Below are 19,294 nucleotides of genomic sequence, written 5' to 3' on the forward strand. Positions count from 1 at the left end.
TTAAATAAATCCAGTAGAAATTCAGAGATACCACATGAATGAATGCAGACATGATTGTCAAAGTTTCCTAAGCATGTCTAATTCGAAGTGTTTATGAATACTGTGATGGTTAAAAAGGAAATAACATATAGTCATGCCCTCTGTGAGTTTTGAAAGCATTTAGGAGGGGCCGCTATGAACTGTTTACTCTGTATTGTCAATTACACCTAGATGATCAAGTGTATTTGGCATATCTTTTAATATGTCTTTTGGAAGAGCATACTGTTGATATAAATGGCATGTTTTTTCCTTCATAAACATGTTTGCTATAAATTCATAAATTATAAAAGTGGCATCATGGTAAACAGCCCTTTACTGAAAACTCTTTAAATAATTTGGGACCAGAGTCAAAGCACCTGTCTGATTGACTTCACTGAGTCCTAGCAAAATTAGGCAGGAAGAACTGCTTCTGGCCACCTCGGAAGGAGGCTGTGGTCTTAGCAGGCAATTCAGTTTTGTGTTTCCTGTCAAATGAGAGAGATTGAATGTTTGCAGAATTGGCGCGAAAGCAAAGCATCATTAAAATTGTTTATGGATGAACAATGAAAGCAGTTTGAGCAAATTATGCAAAAGCTATTACTTGATCATTCACAGATATCTAAAGCATAATTCTGTACCAAAAAAAAAAAAAATAGACTCTTTTCCTCTCATATTCCTTTCAAGTTTTGGGGCGGGCAAGGGTTTTTAACAAAAGTTCCACAGCAGTGGGAAGTTAACTCTGAAAATTGCTGATGTTCATTTTTCTCTTTCCTTAATGGAACTGAAAGTTTCATATCAGCATGTTTCATTAAGACCCCAAACAGATTCAAAGAATGTGCTATATCTCCAGGTCTATTATAGCTGCCATTCCAAACAAAATATGTATGACTTCTACGATTCACTAAGCACAAGTATGTAGTAATCTGCCCTTTAATGGCCTCTCAAAATGACAGACGGAATGGCTTTGTGAAGGTCAAGTCTGATTTAAATTGTTGATGAATTAGTAGCTAATTCTACGAGATTGAATATTAATATGGAACAGTGATAAGTAAGGCATTTTAAATCTTAATGAGCACTTTAATGAATAGGACAAAATGTTTTTCTTTTCAACTCACGTAAAAGTTTAAAGCAACTAACATAATGACAATTTGTTAATTTTTGATTCTGTATTTTCCTGTAAAAGTTCATGTGGTTAACATATAAAGGATATTGGGTTTTTCTTTTCTCAAGTTTTTGGTAACGTACATTTGATGATCTGTCAAATTGATGTAATCAAATGGCCAAGGCAGTTTTATATAAATTATTAATAAATGTAAAGATTAAAAAAAAAAAACAGTTAACATCTTCTAAACTACGCCCACTGAGATAAGCATACCAATTAGAAATTTCGTCATTTCTACCATTCATTTTATGTTGAATACTGAGTTTTATTGCCAAATACCTGACAGTCCGATTGGAAACAAGCCACAACTGTCAATGTGTAACAGCTCTTGCTATATAAATCTGTTACATTGTGATGTTTCTCATGAAAATTTAATGAAGAATATGCATTCAAATGAGTTCTGTGCAAAAGGGGGATGGATAGAATGTAATTACCCTTATTAAAAATAAGAAAGGCGCTCTCTTTATATTCTCATGTGATTAGGATGCAAGAATCATTATCTTTGTTGTGCATTGTGTCTATGGAGAGGGAGCTCTGGAGTGTTCTTTATAAGCCAAGAAGGAAAAGAAAGGTCATGCAGACGTTTTAGCCTGCTTTCCATAGGGCACAAGTCGGTTTTATCAGTGCTCCCCAAGGTGAGGTCTTCATTTCTTATAAATGGTTATTAATTCTAAATTTCTTTGGTAAGAGCCTTTAGTAAGTGGCTCAACGATCTCAAGTCTTTGACACTTGCCGCCGATGGGTATATAGAATATTGGCATGGTTTTCTAGAGAGAGAAACTTGTTGAAGAACAGTAATGACTGGTAGAGCAGTGTGCATGTATGCTGTTGTGACTAGTAGTTGGATGCCAGTGGAGGAACTCGGTGCCCTGGGAAAGACAAGAACAGCTCAGGAATCCCAAGGTAATTGTTTTATTAACAGAAGTCAGTTGCTTTAAATATTGAAATTGACAATAACAAATTCTAAGAGATTTTTTAGAAAATGCCTCATTTCTAAGAAGTTAGGCATGTAGTTGACTTAGGGGCACTTAAGGTAAATTATTCTATACTTTGAAGCAATCCAGACCAATGGCTGCCAAGTGAGATGTTTAATAACATAATGTGTGTGGTGCAGTGGTTTTTGAGCGTTTTTCTTTATTTTCTTTATTCTCCCTAATAACATTAAAACTAAGCTTTAGATTTACAAATACACTGAATAAAGCTTTAAAGCCATTTAAAAAAGAAAAAGCCTGATGAAATTCAAGTGGAATAGAGTATTAAAAGTAGGACTTCCCTGGTGGCTCAGACGGTAAAGCGTCTGTCTACAATGTGGGAGACCTGGGTTTGATCCCTGGGTTGGGAAGTTCCCTGGAGAAGGAAATGGCATTAAAAGAATCATACCCTAATTTTCAAAATACTCTTTACCTGATTTGTAATTTTAAACTTTGCTTGGAGCCTTGAAAAATCATCTTGAAATTCCACTCTTAACCACTGTTTCTGGCACTTGTCCACTGTAGATGTGGGTCTGGCTGACAGCGTATGAGCAGTCAAATAAACAGAAGGTATTGCTGCTTCCTCAAAAGAGCCATGTCTTTCAAATTAAGTAAAATGTATAATAGCTCATTGAAGTTAACTCTGTTTTAGTCTCTGGCCATGGGACAGGAAAATATTCTCTTGTGAATCCATGTGTCAAACCCAATTGCTTTAGCAACTTTTTTTGGACTTTTCGTCGATCACGCTGTAGGACAGCTAGAGTCTACTTTTCCCCATTAACCACTGATTTTCTCTTATAGTCACCCAGGTTTAATGTTCAGGATACTATCCATTTCTTGGGAGCTTTATTCTTGAGTAGTATTTTGACATTCTTTTACTATTCACAATCAAAATCTCCCTCCCTCGTTCTGAACTATTCCCTCTGATGAACTCTCTACCATAAATAGTTTTGTACTACGTGTAGTAGAAATCTTTATAATCACTGTGATATATTCATATTTAGGCTTGGGAATCACAGATTTCTCAAACTCTGTTAATTCAGACTAACTTTATGGGAAGGGATTTGGATACAACTGAGGCATGGAAAAATCTGTGTTGTAGCAGGATAAACTTAGGAGATAAATTGGATTCTCTGGTGGCTCAGACAGTAAAGAATCTGCCTACAATGCTGGAGACCCTGGTTTGATCCCTGAGTCAGGAAGATCCCCTGGAGAAGGGAATGGCTACCCACACCAGTATTCTTGCCTGGAGAATTCTATGCTCAGAGGAGCATGGTGGACTATATAGTCCATGGTGTCACAAAGAGTCAGACACGACTAAGCAAATATACATATATTTAAACTAAACAGTATTTTAAAAACACAAGACAGTGCATCTAGGTACTTCCTACTACAGTTAATCTGAGGAGGAAACGATTAAGTCTGTTTGAGTGAGTTTTGAAAAGCTTTATAATGAAGAAGATTTTGATTGTGTGGCTTTAAGACACAGATGGAGTACTCATTGGATATGATTTGTATAAGGAATGGTGAGAATTTCAGTGTGGGCAGAAGAAATGTTTCCTCTGAAGAAGGTTATCCATGAGAGGCTAAGAAAAACGGGCCATGATTTTAAAAGACTTCACTAGCCAGATTTCGCAAATTTGATTTACCCTTTAAGTATTGGCAACCCACTCCAGTATTCTTGCCTGGAGAATCCCATGGATGGAGGAGCCTGGTATGCTACAGTCCACGGGGTCGCAAAGAGTCGGACACCACTGAGCGACTTCACTTTCCCTTTCTTTCACTTTAAGCATTGAGACAGTAGAGAACACATAGATTTGATCAGCAAGGCAGTGGAGTCATCAAAATGTAACCTTTTCCTTTGAAATTGTGGATGTTTAGCAGGACACTGAGGATTATTCCAGAAATTGTCGGGGACATCCAAGTGGAAGATAGGTATCATCTCTATCTCTATGTTTCCGTTTGTCTCATGGTTGTGCTTTTGAGTCATTTGTAATTGGTGGCTGATGACAATTCATCAAAGGTCATGAGAAAGTGATGATTACATTAACTCCAGGGCCCAATTGAAAGTCAAAATGTTTCATAACAGTCTTCAAACAGCCAAATTCTAATGCAAATATTATTGCCCATATAACTAAAATGCCTTCAGTGCCTCAACAGAATATACCTTTCTAACACTGACTGGAAGAACTGGTCATATAGGATATCAATGTGGGTCTTGCTTGAGGGACTTAAGAGGAGTTTAGGTTCTCAAGATCTAAGATATGGAGAAATTTTGATTAGGGATAGGGAAATGGCAACCCAGTCCAGTATCCCTGCCTGGAAAATCCCATGAACAGAGGAGCCTAATGGGCTACAATCCAGGGGGTCACAAAGAGTTGGCACGACTTAGTAACTGAGCATGCATGCAAGAGAGAATGAACTTGGGATGAGTTGAAGATTCAAAATTGACCCATTTCAACTTTTTTTTTTTTTTTCCATTTCAACTTTTTAATGACTGAACGTGGTTCAGGACTTTGGAATGGAGGAAGGTATTCTCTTACCCTGAGGAATGGATGTTTCCATGTTGCACTCTTGAGTTGCTTTTGTTCTTTTCTTCTTTTGTAAGGGAAACTTTCAGATACTTTTCTGACAAATTAAAACTCTCTACAGAGGAATTAATTCAGGTTGAACCTGTACTTGGGTTAAAAAAAAACTACATAAGAGTTTTACTTGAAAGTTAAAAGAAAACCATAATAGACTAAAATAGGAATAGCTTAGTCCAGCTAACCTGCTTGTTCTCCATGCCCTCCTAAAACTAGCTGTGCTACATCAATGATTTTCCCTAAAGGAAAAGTTTCCTTCTGAATATTTGCACTTCTAATGTGCCTTTCTTTCTGGCCAACTTGACTTTCCTTTAAGAATTTTCCACAGTTTGTTGTGATCCACACAGTCAAAGGCTTTGGCATAATCAATAAAGCAGAAAAAGATGTTTTTCTGGAACTCTCTTGACCTGCCTCTTGAGAAATCTGTATGCAGGTCGGGAAGCAACATCTAGAATTGGACATGGAACAACAGACTGGTTCCAAATAGGGAAAGGAGTACGTCAAGGCTGTATATTGTCACCCTGCTTATTTAACTTATATGCAGAGTACATCATGAGAAACCCTGGGCTGGAAGAAGCACAAGCTGGAATCAAGATTGCCGGGAGAAATATCAATAACCTCAGATATATAGATGACACCACCGTTATGGCAGAAAGTGAAGAAGAACTGAAGAGCCTCTTGGTGAAAGTGAAAGAGGAGAGTGAAAAAGTTGGCCTCAAACTCAACAATGGATGAGATGGTTGCATGGCATCACCAACTCAATGGACATGAATTTGAGTAAACTCCGGGAATTGGTGATGAACAGGGATGCCTGGCATGCTGCAGTCCATGGGGTCTCAAAGAGTCAGACACGACTGAGCGACTGAATTGATACTGATTCTGACTTTCCTAATGGCTCATTTCATAGCTTTCTTTTGGTGCTCACTGACCTCCTCAGACACACGTTGTATAATGACTGCTTCCGTGCTGCCAGAGAACTTGATTCATCTCCTGGTCATGGTTTTTAATCACCTTTGAGCTATTTGTTAGGTTTTCGGCCTCTTCCTGGACTACACTTCTCTTGCCAGGAACAACATTGTTACCATACACTAACCTAACAGTGCAATGCTACTTGGATTGTGTTAGTTTTTCAACAAATGCTAAGTAATGGGAAAGGTTAACAGTCAGTACCTCTTGAATCTTGGGTATCTGCCTTCATGACATGTTTGTATCACCTTTTGTCTTGCAGAGGATCAAATTCCCCGGGGCTTCCCTACTATTGATATGGGCCCACAGCTGAAGGTGGTTGAGCGTACACGCACCGCCACCATGCTTTGTGCAGCCAGTGGGAATCCGGATCCAGAAATCACTTGGTTCAAAGATTTCTTACCCGTCGATACAAGCAACAACAATGGCCGTATTAAGCAGTTACGATCAGGTAGGGTCTTGTTACTGTTTCCATGATCTCCTAGAGAATTTTAATTTTTCTTTTTAGTTTTCTCTCTATTTTTATTTTCATTTTATTTATTTTTATTTTTTAGGTATTAATTTTTCTCCCTCTTCTCTTTCTCTGTTATTTAATGTGTTGTCCACGTCTGTGATGTCATAGCCTGTTTCAGAGTCTGTCTTTCCTCTCTTCTCCGTGTTTTGCAGCTTCTGTTTAATCCACATTGCTCACTGCTGTGACTGTATTTTTGATAATTTATTTTTTAGTTTACTGCTTTCCTGCAGTATTTGATGGATTCATTTTCTCCTGTTTCTTTCTTATTTCTCTGTTTTCTTTTAAAACAAATTTATTTCAACATTGGACTTCATTCGAAACTTGCAAGGAGTTCCAATGGTTATATCCATTAAAAATCAAAAATGTTCATATTAAACACTAAAATGATTCCGTTTTATTGAAGTGTGTTTCTCTGTCTTCTCTACATTTTAACTCATCAAACTACCAACGTTTAGTAAGTTTGGGCACACCTACTTTCTTTTCACTAATACATAAAACACAGAAATGTTATCTCATAAGTATCCAGATGTATTTTTTATAAAGTCCTTTACAAAGTACCAATGAAAGGAGGGGATTTTTATTAATCTTATTATAATATTATTATGAGTGAGTATTTTCTACACATTTGCCACAGTAGTGTGCGCCCACACTAAAGATTTTTAAACCCTCCATTGACTGGATCTACAGAAGTCTGCTTTTGATTGGTGTAGACTCCAGCTTTTGCTTCTCTCTCTCTCTTCCTATCTCTCTCTCTTGCTACCTGTTGCCCTTTCTCCCTCTCCCATCCCCACCCCAAGTTTATTCATTTGCTCTCTTTAGACTAAAAGTAGAGACAATTCTAAATCTGTTAATTTTTAGAGCCTGTCCCTAGGTAATTTCACAGGGATGTATACTAGTAAGCTGTTTATTTTGGCATGGGTAGTACTATTGATAATATAATTCTAAGTTGTTTAACTGCCTGTCTTCCCAGAATTCTCAGCTTTTGACCTGTCCTGTGATGTTAAAGCGTCTTGTTAACTGCCTCTTTTGCTTGTTGTCAGCAGAATTGTGTAGATTAGCATTCTGTTATTGTAAATAAAGAATTAATTATTCACCTGTAACATAGATGATTTAGTATATAAAGCTTTAACTCTGAAAAATTTGTACCAAATTATAAGGAATATAATAATATTTTTATGCTGTCTTTCTTCTCTCCGTATTTAAATCTCCAGAATCTATTGGTAAGTGCTTAGTTCTGAAGCGCACTTCACCCCCACTAATTTCCATATTCAGATTACTATTATTATGATTAATAAAATGCATGGCATGCATTTTACTAACTGTCAGTGTAGACACAAGATTTCGTTAGTGGCGTGCACATTCACATATCCACGGAACTGTTGTTGTAAGAACACTATGTAGAAAAATAAAATAATACACAAGTTATATCACACAAATGTAGCAATGTAAGTAGTGGAAGATATATCCAATGAACAGTGTTTGTTTCTAGTTAGTCTTTAGTATTTCCTATAACAGTATATATATATGCATATCTATATATATACTTAAATAGATTAGCCAGTATTTCCCCCAGTTATGTCTTTAAAAATATTGTTTAGTTCTTTTTTTTTTTTAAGAGTATGAGGCATATAAGATATAATTCTAACCCTGTATAATCCCAGACCTAAGAACTCATTTGCTTCTCTGATAAAGGCAATGCTGCCTATTGTGGTCTTTGCCCTCTGTGGTATAATGCAACTTGCTTTTATGATCTAATAATACTATCTAATATATTCCTGTTTTACCAGTAGAGTAATTCAAGTTTCTTTTAAGACCTTATTTAATTCTGTAAATCTAATTTAATTCTTCTCCCCAGCCCTAGCCTCCTTCTTCTCGTACTAATGCTTCTTCTTTCTAATCTTATTTGCATTCATATTATCCACCCAGGTGGTACACCAATAAGAGGTAAGAGTGCTGAACTAACGTTCACAGAATGATCTTGCTCATTCTTTCTGTCCTTTCATCACTCTCATCTTTGTCCTGTTTTCAAAATCATTCCAATAATGTCCATCAACTTTATAATTTTCCTTTGTACTGTTTGGTTATGATTGGTGACTCTCATCTTGTGAGTTTTTCTTTTCTTTTTCCTTTTTCTCTTTGTTTTGTTCATTTCTTTCTTTATGAAAATGATTCTTTAAGTTGTGATATGCTTCAAAGAAAGCATATCCAGGTCTTTAGACCACAGACCAGTCACAGCGTACCATCTGTCCCTCTTTTTTTCTTTTCTTCTTCTTCCTTTTTCCTTTTTTTCTTTTTCTTTTTTCTTCTTTTTCCTTTTTTTTTGTCCAACTGGAGAAAAAAAAAAAAAAAGATCATTTTTTTTCTTCCTTAGCTGTTCTTGTTCTGGACCAAAGTCAAGATGGTCTGGAGAACAGTGGCAGACATGCAGAAGACAGCCTGGAACACCTGCTTTTTGTCTTTATCTTTCAAAAGGTTTTTGCTTTTGTTCTTCAATTCTTTTTTCTCTTACTGTCTTAAAAGTCAAAGAATGACTCCCCCTTCCACCTGATCACACTCGCCTGCAACCTGACAACAGTGCTTTTTTCCCCTCCCACTTCTTTTTTTTCTTGGATTACTCGCCTCTGGATTTTTCGAAGTTCTGTCCTTCAGGCTCTGGAGACAAAAGGTGCTGAGTATTCTTGGTGGTATGTGGTATTGATGGTTTTTCAGACTTTGACTCAGTGTGCATTTCTTTTATAATTCTTGTTTTGTATTTTTCTTGGGGTTTTGTGACACCACACTGCTAATCCCACTGGTGGATTTTGATGGGTGTCTTAGGGGATCCATCTCGAGGTCCTCAAGCAGTGGTTGGTTGGCTCTCCGGGCTGGCATAGGCCGTGCTTTTTAACTTTTTTAAAACCTTCTAATTCAATTACTCTTTGTTTTTCAGCAAACGTAATAAATGATTGTAAGTCGTGGCAAACTGGTCTTTCTTTTCTCAAAAAATCTGCATGTCTTAAGGGAGTTTTGTTTCTTTAAGTAATATTTTCATGATATATAATGACTAATTTTAATTTTTTTTGCTTCATGCAGCCTTTTTTGTGCTTGCTGCGTATTTTTGGCTTTCTTCAGCAGAAGACTTTCTTGAAAACCCGGCCTGGTTTTTTTTGAGAGTACCTCTCTTTTGCGCCACTTTTGCTACCAAAATGAAACAAAACAAAAACCAAAAAATTAATCTTTTGTTTGATTTAAAAGCCATACTTCCTTGAAGCAGTCTCACCCATCTTCATTTTATTAGTCTAGGAAGTAAGCGTATTAATTATGAGTAGAATTCTTGCTTGGGAAAAGATAAGTTTTTATTATGCTAGCATTGATGATGTAAAAAATTTTTTAAAAAAGAAATAATCTCTGTATGTTTTTCTCATCGCATCATTTCTGTCTGTGCACCTTGGCAAGAGATTGAATCGACGTTGAGCGGATCTTCCTTTGCAGGGCTTTTCATATTGTTAAGAGGTTTAGCTTTGTGCTCTGAGAAAGCTTTCTCTGACCATCTCTTTGGCAATATATTTTATATCCATGCAGGAGCCCTTCAGATCGAACAGAGCGAAGAATCTGACCAAGGAAAATATGAGTGTGTTGCTACCAACAGCGCGGGCACTCGCTATTCTGCCCCTGCCAATTTATATGTCAGAGGTAGGAATGACGTAACTGTGGCATCGCGTGTTCATTCAGGCTCAGGGGGAATTGAGATATCCACAGGGTCTGTGTGACTATGTCAGGATTTAATCAGCTGATGTGCTAATAATGACAGTAGCTGAAGCATTTTAGTGGGTAGAGAATTAAATATTTTAAATATATGGTTAAAAAAAAAAAAGGTGGACCACTCTTGAGTACAATCTATCCTGAGGCTTGAAGTTTGTAAGTATATTTGCATTTTGACATCTTGATTATTACTTTAAGTGCATTGATTGAACTGTGTTTTGCATTGGTTTGAGGTTTTCTTTTCCTTCTCCTTTTTTTCTGTTGCTGTGACTCTTCTGTTTCCTTATCAAACCCTGAGATAATTGCTTGGTGTGCCACTAATCAGTTCTCTGTGCAACTCCAAGCATAAAGGTGTTTATGTCTTCATGACCTCTGTGCAGAGTTGTAAGGATATAACTGCTAATCTATAAAAAAAAAAAAGAAATAGGTGCTACATGCAAGTAGCACAGTTGTATTGTCTTCTTCCTTTTTATACTTATTTATAAACACATAGTATTATCATGTGCATATGCCTATGCATATATATATATTTATTTATACACACACACAAGGTTTTTTTTAATTATTCATTTTCTGAAAGGTTTAATCTCTTGATTGCCAGGGAACAGTGATTGTATTTTAAATCATGATACCATTGTCCTTGGGAGAAGAATGAGTGAAGATACATCCATATTTTCTTAAAAGTAATAGAAATGATTAAATTTTGAGCTTATGAATGGCTGTTCCTTTCATTTCAACTAGAAAGAAATACTTCTTCTTCCCTGGAGTTCTCAAAGCTGCTTCCTGTACTTTTATTGTCCAATGAAAGCGCTCTTATTCCTGATCTCCATGCCTATGAATAACCACAAAAGGTGTGGGTGGGGGGTGGGGATATGTAAAAGACAGGAACAGCTCTAAGTTACAGTAGAATGAGTTCCCTTAGGAAAATATCTAGCTTGATTTTGAAATTTTTGTTTGAGATAATTTTGTTTCCTTGGGGATGTTTTTCTCTCTTGTCATTCTCTGGAGTCTGGGGTGGGAGAATATGAAGAAAAACTATTTCTTCTCCAAATTCTTTGAAAGCCCCTTGATCCTTTTTCTCACAGTGGTGACCTCCTTTGCTGCATGAGGCATGTGTACCTTCTTCAATGGAAAAATTTCAAAATGATGCTAGCTATTCTTTCTAATACTGTTGTGTTAGTCCTTGAAGTGTTGCTAACGTTTTCAGCTGAGGTAGGAAAGATTAAATAAACCAGATAAAGATGTTCAAGTAGCAGTTGAAAGCCTTGATATGGCCTTTTTACTCTCTCTGTGTTTCCCTTGTTTTTCTCCTTTCCTCATTTCATTGTGTTCTGCATCAAACCCCCTACATCCCTCAGAGCTGCGAGAAGGTTGGTGTGTTTTTTACTTTTTACCCACCTTACAAAACTATTAATTAAACCAATAACAAAGAATACAAATGAAATGAATGTAGCTGCATTGTGGTCTTCTTTTGGTTAATGGTATGTTCTAGCAGAGAATGCCCTTGGCCATGGCCTCTGGTGCTTGCTGGTGGTTCCTAACTGTGGTGCATGATGGGAGAGAATGAACCTGGGTGCATGGTAACGGGTAACACTTAACTCTCCGGTCCGGTGAACTTGGTCAGTGTTCCTGCTTTCCTTCCTGCTCCACTTTTCCCGTCTCCTGCCCCACGTTTAATTTCTGTCTCACAAAGATGCCTGCTGCCCATAGAATGACTTTGTAGTGGTTCCGCTAATCCCAAGCATGAAGACTAAACTCTCCTCCATTTTTCTTGACATGTTATTTGACACCTCGGAGTCTACACTGGCTCCTGTCTGCTTTGTGTAACCTGTGGATTGGCTGCAGGAGGCATGCCTAGCCCTCTCTTTTTCTTCTCCTATGCCTGTCATTCACCCGTGAGGCCATTGCAGCAAGCCCTCTCAAATCCATGGAGGTTTCTCTCATTCTGAAGGACAGCCAAAAAGTTGACAGACAGAATGATTTACTTACTATCTTGGGGTTATGTGGTTGTTTGTTTATTAACATTTATAATTTTAATAATCACTTGATTATCCATATTTAAGGTATGCTCTAAATGATTACCTCTTAACCTAAAATGCTCATGGTATAATGTTTTACCAATAAAAGCCCAAGATGAATCCTATGTCTCTTGCCCTCTCCTTGCACCATGTTTGAGACACATGTACTTAAACACACATAAATGTGCAGATTATCTGAAGCAGGAACACTGAACTGTAATTGCTTGTTTTCTTCTGTGTTGTATTGCTTTAATGTGGTCTCCTGTCTTCATGTCATGTCTCACTGTATGGGTTAGATCCATTGTCCCTCAATTTGAATGTAGGCATAAAAAGCCTCCGACTAGATTTGTGTGTCATCGCCTATATTATTTTATCTTAGATATGAACTGAATGGAATCTTGAATGTGAACTCCCCAGCTCCCTTCCTGAACTTGCAATCCATACCTTTGACAACCTGCCTTCGTCTAATATCTTCTTCCTTTTAATCCTACTATCCTCCCCTAAATCTCTGTCTTAGTCACTGTACTTATCCCTCATCCCTTTGTGTTTAGTTCTTCCCTGTTATTTCCTTTGCTGCCATTGCTCCTGGATGCCAGCCATTCTCCCGTCATCCTAAGCATGGCCTTGAGATCACCTTGTGCATGCCTTGCATGTCCCAATCCAGTATTTCTACTGGCATTGGCTTTGTTTCTTCCATGCCTATAAATGGATAAGTGTATATATTTCTGTGTTTGTTCTGGTGTTAGTGTGAGGTCTTGAGGCTGCATCTCCTCTGAGTCTGAAAGCAAATAAATTGCATTTTCAGTGTACTCTAGATGATGTTTTCCAGGACTGGGATGTGACAGTGTGGTCCCACACATGCATTCACGTCACCTGGAAGAGCACAGCACTGAAGTTGGCTTTGATACTCAACATAAACCTACTGATGGCCTTCCAGCCCACTTTCCTGCATATACATGAATGCATAGAATCCTTGTTATATGCATGCATGTATATGTTTCTGTGTTCATCTTATGCATGATGTTTGTGTATTGTTAGTTTGTAGATAGTTTTTTTGTGGGGCCCTTGTAGGTCTGAATCAACTTTTGTATGAATGTGCCTAAGATATCAATGACTAAAATAATGTTTTCTGTGTATACACATACCATACTTGTATGGTGTGTATTATCCACAGTTTTACATGTTTTGTTTTTGGACAATCCACAATATGTTTCAATATGTGTCTGTACAGTGCATGTCATGTGTTGAATCAGGCTGCTTTTTCTTGCCTTGTATATTTTATCATCTTCCTTTGTGTTTTGTTCCAGTTCGCCGTGTCCCACCAAGATTCTCTATCCCACCCACTAATCATGAGATCATGCCAGGTGGAAGTGTTAATATCACCTGTGTGGCTGTGGGGTCACCAATGCCTTATGTGAAGTGGATGTTGGGGGCAGAAGATCTGACACCTGAAGATGATATGCCAATAGGAAGAAATGTCCTAGAACTGAATGATGTAAGACAGTCAGCAAATTATACCTGTGTTGCTATGTCAACACTGGGTGTCATTGAAGCAATAGCACAGATCACTGTCAAAGGTATGCTCAGTAGATCATGCTTGGAGGATCTGGGTCCCCTCACATCAACTGACTAATGCCTCTACAAAGCCTGTTCTTGAAATCCTAAAATGAATCAGTTCATTGGGCAGTGTTTCACATAGTCTTATTTGTGGTATCACGTTAGATACACATATCTAGGTAGGCAGATTCTCTCTTAAAAGTACTGACAACCTAAGTCATGATAATTTTCAAAATATTTAAGTGGTAGCCAGGCTCAGGCACTGACAGGGCAGGATGAGGAATGCTCAACATGCTCAGCTGTAATGGTCAGGATGTTGTGTACAGGTTTTACATTCATCCAGAACCTTGAGAAGAGGTACATGACAGAAAAATCCAAGTAAGTGTTAATAAATGCTCAAAATCCCATGAGACAAAAAAAATAGAGTGGAAATCAACATGGTCTAATAATAGATGCTTTAAATTTTTGATAGACTCTGCCATTAAAATGCAAAATGCAAGTGTGATTATATTCTGTTTTAGCTTCATCTCTCACCTTGTGTAGGTGAAGTGCTCAACAATTGTTTTTTTTCTTGAAATAAGGCTACTGACTATAACCAATGAATTATATGCCTTGGTTACTTTTGAATCAAAGGAGGGGAAATGAATATGTGAGGGAACCAGCTGTTTTTACACAGTATTTATAGAATTTTAGAAAACTTTGCTAAAATGAGTCAGTATGAGAGTAACTTTACATTTCTGCAAATGTCTGGAACTATTGCAAAATGAACACAAATTATCTTCCCCTTCTAGGAATTGTGACCCTAAAAAAAATAATGGACCACACATAATGTAATCAGTGCCATACCTTTGACTAAATATATATATACTTACTATATACCATATAAAAGCAATAATGTGACATAAGAACAAGGTACACACTGTTTTCAATATTTCATCATTTAAAATATTAAGAGTAATGTTTCATTACATATAATTACTGTACTAAGCATACTATTACAGACACAAAACCTGTACTGTATAATCGGTGTCACTTAGTGAAACTGAGAGTATCTGTTAAATATCAGTAAACACACATCTTTAATTAGCAATATTTTTACTTGCCTCAAGAATACAGAAAAGCATCTAGGGAAAATTCAGATTATCTGCTTTCTTGCAAAATGCCAGACCAGAATAATTAAACAAATGTCTTTTTATTATTATTTTCCATAAAATCCCTTGGCCAAATATTATCATTCCATGGTTCTTAGAGTCGTATGCAAATATTGAATCACCTTTCCCATACTAACCATGTCAGCTTTAAATATTTGAAGATTTACTAAAGACCTTCAGGAATGCAAAAGCAGGAGTCACATTAAACTAATATCTTGTTCAATTTCTTATCTTTGTTTTCCTGACTCTTGCTACTTCCCTACCCGCTCCTCCTCCAATATAAATAATAAAACATGAGGGTGAAACTTGACGGCAAAAAGTGAATCGAAACTAAAAGCACCTTAGAGAAAGGACTCATTTATTCAGGTAGTCATTTCACAATGCTTCTTAAAAACCTACTAAGGTCTAGACAGTGTTCTAGGTATTGTTGGTGTAACAGTGATTAAATACAAGTTTGTTATTCTTGAAGAGTTACCATTGTAAGGAGTGTTTTATTTTCTTTAAGTTGAAAAGGAAAGAAGAGTACTAAAGAGCTGTTTATAGGAGTGTTACTTTCTGAGTTTTTTCTAAAAAAATCAGCTTGTGAAATTCTCCTTTCTTCCCTAACACCATACCTTTCTGAATCACTGTCCAGGGGAGGTGCTTGAATATGAGGCCACTGGAGTAGATGGCTTAGATTCTTAGTAGCATTTTGAGTTGTGCTTTTTTTCTAAAAAAAAAGAACATGATTTCTAAAATATGAAGTTAATTGAAATGTTTTTCATGTAGCTATAATATATTACTGATATTGGATATAGAATATATATTATGACAATAAAATATTTTAAAAAGAGATTTCTGGATAGGCTTTAATTTAGTTCCTTCAGCATATTTTGAATATTAAGTAAAAAAGCATGAATTTGAAATTGATTAATTTGAAATTGTTATTCTTTGTTAACCTTAAAATTATTGGTTAGATTATTTAAAAAATTATAATACTGTTGTCTGTGTCATACATCTTGAAAACATAATGAATACTCTTATAGCAATTGAATACCATTTCATTATATTTAAAATTTTGCTCTTTTCAATGTTTATTAGTATTTAGTTGTATCATTTTTTTGAAGCGAGAATCTCATTGGCCAAGCTTTTGGTTATAATAATTGTAATAACTGGAACCACTGTTTTCTCAGGGTGCCAGATACATTCTAAGAGCATTACTGGATTAGCTCATTAATCTTCACCACAAACTCATGAAATACAGTTACCCAACTGTACAATTCCAATAATACATTTTTTCCTATTTTTCACATGAGAAAACTAAAGCAAACTGAAATTAAGCAATGTATCCAGAATCTCATAGATAATAAGTGGTGAATTTCGTTATCAGCCCCAAAATGCAATGCTATATAATACACTTCTAGTCACCTGGGGTTTGCCACCTGCGCATGTCTTACTGTACATCCTGACCACTTAGAAAACTGTACTTTGCTATGATTTCATCTAATTAAATCTTTGCTAGATACATAATCGCATCACTCTAATACTAGAGTTGTGGAATCTTGTGATTTCTTAAAGATGATGGGTGTTCATGGCCTTTTTTCTCCCTCAAGCCTTACCCAAACCTCCAGGAACGCCTGTCGTGACTGAGAGCACAGCTACAAGCATCACGCTGACATGGGACTCTGGGAACCCCGAGCCAGTCTCTTACTACATCATCCAGCATAAACCTAAAAATGCTGAGGAACCTTACAAAGAAATTGATGGAGTGGCAACAACACGCTACAGTGTCGCCGGACTAAGCCCCTACTCGGATTATGAGTTCAGGGTTGTTGCTGTCAATAACATTGGGCGGGGGCCTCCCAGTGAGCCCGTGCTGACGCAGACCTCAGAGCAAGCACCGTCCAGTGCCCCGCGGGATGTCCAGGCACGGATGTTGAGTTCAACCACCATTCTGGTACAGTGGAAGGAGCCTGAAGAACCAAATGGACAGATTCAAGGATACAGAGTTTATTATACAATGGACCCCACTCAGCATGTCAACAACTGGATGAAACACAATGTAGCTGACAGCCAAATCACAACTATAGGCAACTTAGTGCCCCAGAAAACGTACTCTGTCAAAGTTCTGGCTTTTACCTCAATTGGAGATGGTCCTCTTTCAAGTGACATTCAAGTCATTACTCAGACAGGAGGTAGGTCTGCTTCGGAATGGGGAGTAGGGTGGAGAAGAGTTGGTGCGAAGAAATGGCAGGGGCAAAAACAAAGAATAAAGATAGACGGTTTAGTTTTTGAGATTTAGAGCTTCTAAGTAAGGAGTTAAGGCATGTGAAAAGGAATAGGCATGGACACTGAAAGACTATAAATAATACAGTCCTTTGAAAAGAGGATGTATTAAACATCTTTTTTTATTTGAAATATGGTTGCTGTACAATATTACATAGATTTCAAGTGTACCATATAGTTTTTTCACAATTTTTAAAGGTAATGCTCCATTTATGGTTATTATAAAATATTGGCTAAATATTCGCCATGTTGTGCAATATATCTTTATAGCGTATACGTAATAGTCTATAACTCTTACTCTCCTACCCCTATATGTAGCATCCTTTCTTTTTGTATCCAAATGACTTGAAGACTTTGCAGGAGATGGATGAATGCATCCACCATGCAGCATTTAGAGAATAGAAGAACCGTGCTTCTTTATATTAGCAACTCTAATAGAATAGTCCCCAAATTTAATCTGTGGAGGAGTGGATAATTCAAGATAAAGTTAAAACTAAAACCATTTGTCAGGAGGCCTTGGATATTTAAATGGTTTATATTTGCCAGGAAGCAGCTTGCTTAAAAATTAATATTCTGTTAATGTTTTTAATTTTTTTCTTTGTATGGGCTCATGGGTAAAGACAGTTGCCAATATCTGAAATCAAACTTTGGGGCCTTATTCACCCATTTTACTGGATGTTAGAGCAGACAGCAGTGATTTTATGAAGAAAAACTTGGCCCTTCTAGTAGTTTTATTTTTATAAGAGGATGTAAGATTCTGTGATCTTAGATTCAAATTGATCAGTTCATCATGGGATGAGTTTGCCTGGGAAATCCCAAGGGCAGAGGAGCCTGGTGGCTGCAGTCCAAATGGTTGGGCATGACTGAGCTTGCACACACATACACGGGAATAAACCATAGTGGGTTTCTTTTTAAGTTGATTCTTAAACATCTGAGAACTGTTCATGTGACTGTTTATTTTGGAGCCTCTTAAACTTGTTTTGGGGCTTCCTGGTGGCTCAGATGGTAAAGAATCTGTCTGCAGTGTGGGAGACCCGGGTTCAATCCCTGGGTCAGGAAGGTCGCCTGGAGAAGGAAATGGCAACCCACTCCAGTATTCTTGCCTGGAGAACCCCATGGACAGAGGAGCCTGATGGGCTACAATCCATGGGATCACAAAGAGTTGGACACAACTAAGTGACTGACACTTTCAAACCTGCATTAATCTGTGATTGTCTTGGCGGCATGCCATTGGTTTGTTCTGAAAATCCACATATGGACCATATAATTGGAGATCGTGTCTATAATCTGTAGTCAGCTCATGGGTAATCCTGAGAATGAATTATTACATTTTCTCAGCTATCAAAAGTCGATAAACTTAGGTTTAACCACTGACTTTTTTTTTATGTTGTGGACTTTCTGAATCTTGTGGCTGAGAACGTTTGCCTTGGCTACTAGAAATCTAGTATGTTTATAGCTCTCCTACCTTTATTTTCATACTATTTGGTTCTTATTGGTTTGTTCATGGATTTATCAGTAAAATATCAAAAAGATAACTGTAGAAGTGTTTTATCATAGTTATACTAAAAATTTCCATATATCTTCTTGATTTGGCTTTTATTGTGTTCACAGTTCTGTTTCTTATGTTAATATGCATGAAAGTATTATAGAGTAAGTTTTTCATAAGTTTCTCATTAAAAAATGTAGAAATCAGTGAATCTCATTCTTTTTCTTGATTGAAAATAGTCAACTGTTGAGATTATTTTTTATTATACTATTCTAGCAGTTAAATAACTATTAAATATATAAGAAAGTATATAGGAAGAGTATATACCTATACTCCAGTTCTAGGTTTTTAGGTTTTTCAGCTTTTATACTGAAAGAAACTCTGATCTTAGAGTAATGTAACCAAGGTTTGAATCCTTAAGTCCCATTTTTAGCTCTATAACCTTTGACAAGTTACTTCATCTCTCTGAACTTCAGTTTTCTCATCTAAAGTAATAACCCCCTTGTAGAGTTTAGGAGTAGTAGTTTTTTTCTGTTTTTGTTTTAGTTTTCATAAGGCTGCTGTACAAAATGCTACTTCCTGGGTGGCTGAAACAACAAAAATGGATCATCTTTTGTTGTAGTGACTAGAAATTTGAGAACCAAATGTCAGCAGGCTTGGTTCCCTCTGAGAGCTATTAGGGAGGCCCTGGGGCTCGCTCCTAGCTTTTGGTGGTTTGTGGGTAATCTTGGCTGTTCCTCAGCTTGTAGAAGCATCACTGTGATTTCTGCCTACATTGTTCATGGCCTTCTCCCTGGGTGCATGTTTCTCTGTCCAAATTTCCCTTTTTCATAAGGTATCAGTCATAATGGATTAGGTCC

At 37.0% G+C, this 19,294-nt stretch overlaps 1 protein-coding gene across 1 annotated transcript in view; it reads left to right on the plus strand.

Annotated features, from left to right (window-relative positions):
• Nucleotides 1–19,294, plus strand: part of LOC120863868 (receptor-type tyrosine-protein phosphatase delta-like) — a 561,974-nt gene that overhangs the window by 331,813 nt on the left and 210,867 nt on the right. Inside the window, exons 5-10 of the mRNA XM_040240488.1 lie at nucleotides 5,965–6,153; nucleotides 8,143–8,160; nucleotides 9,778–9,888; nucleotides 11,316–11,327; nucleotides 13,283–13,552; nucleotides 16,276–16,857. Coding sequence (XP_040096422.1) covers nucleotides 5,965–6,153; nucleotides 8,143–8,160; nucleotides 9,778–9,888; nucleotides 11,316–11,327; nucleotides 13,283–13,552; nucleotides 16,276–16,857 — 1,182 coding nt within the window. The remainder of the gene's footprint in view (nucleotides 1–5,964; nucleotides 6,154–8,142; nucleotides 8,161–9,777; nucleotides 9,889–11,315; nucleotides 11,328–13,282; nucleotides 13,553–16,275; nucleotides 16,858–19,294) is intronic.

The sequence above is a fragment of the Oryx dammah genome, unplaced genomic scaffold (assembly GCF_014754425.2).
Source record: "Oryx dammah isolate SB20612 unplaced genomic scaffold, SCBI_Odam_1.1 HiC_scaffold_1, whole genome shotgun sequence".
NCBI lineage: Eukaryota > Metazoa > Chordata > Mammalia > Artiodactyla > Bovidae > Oryx > Oryx dammah.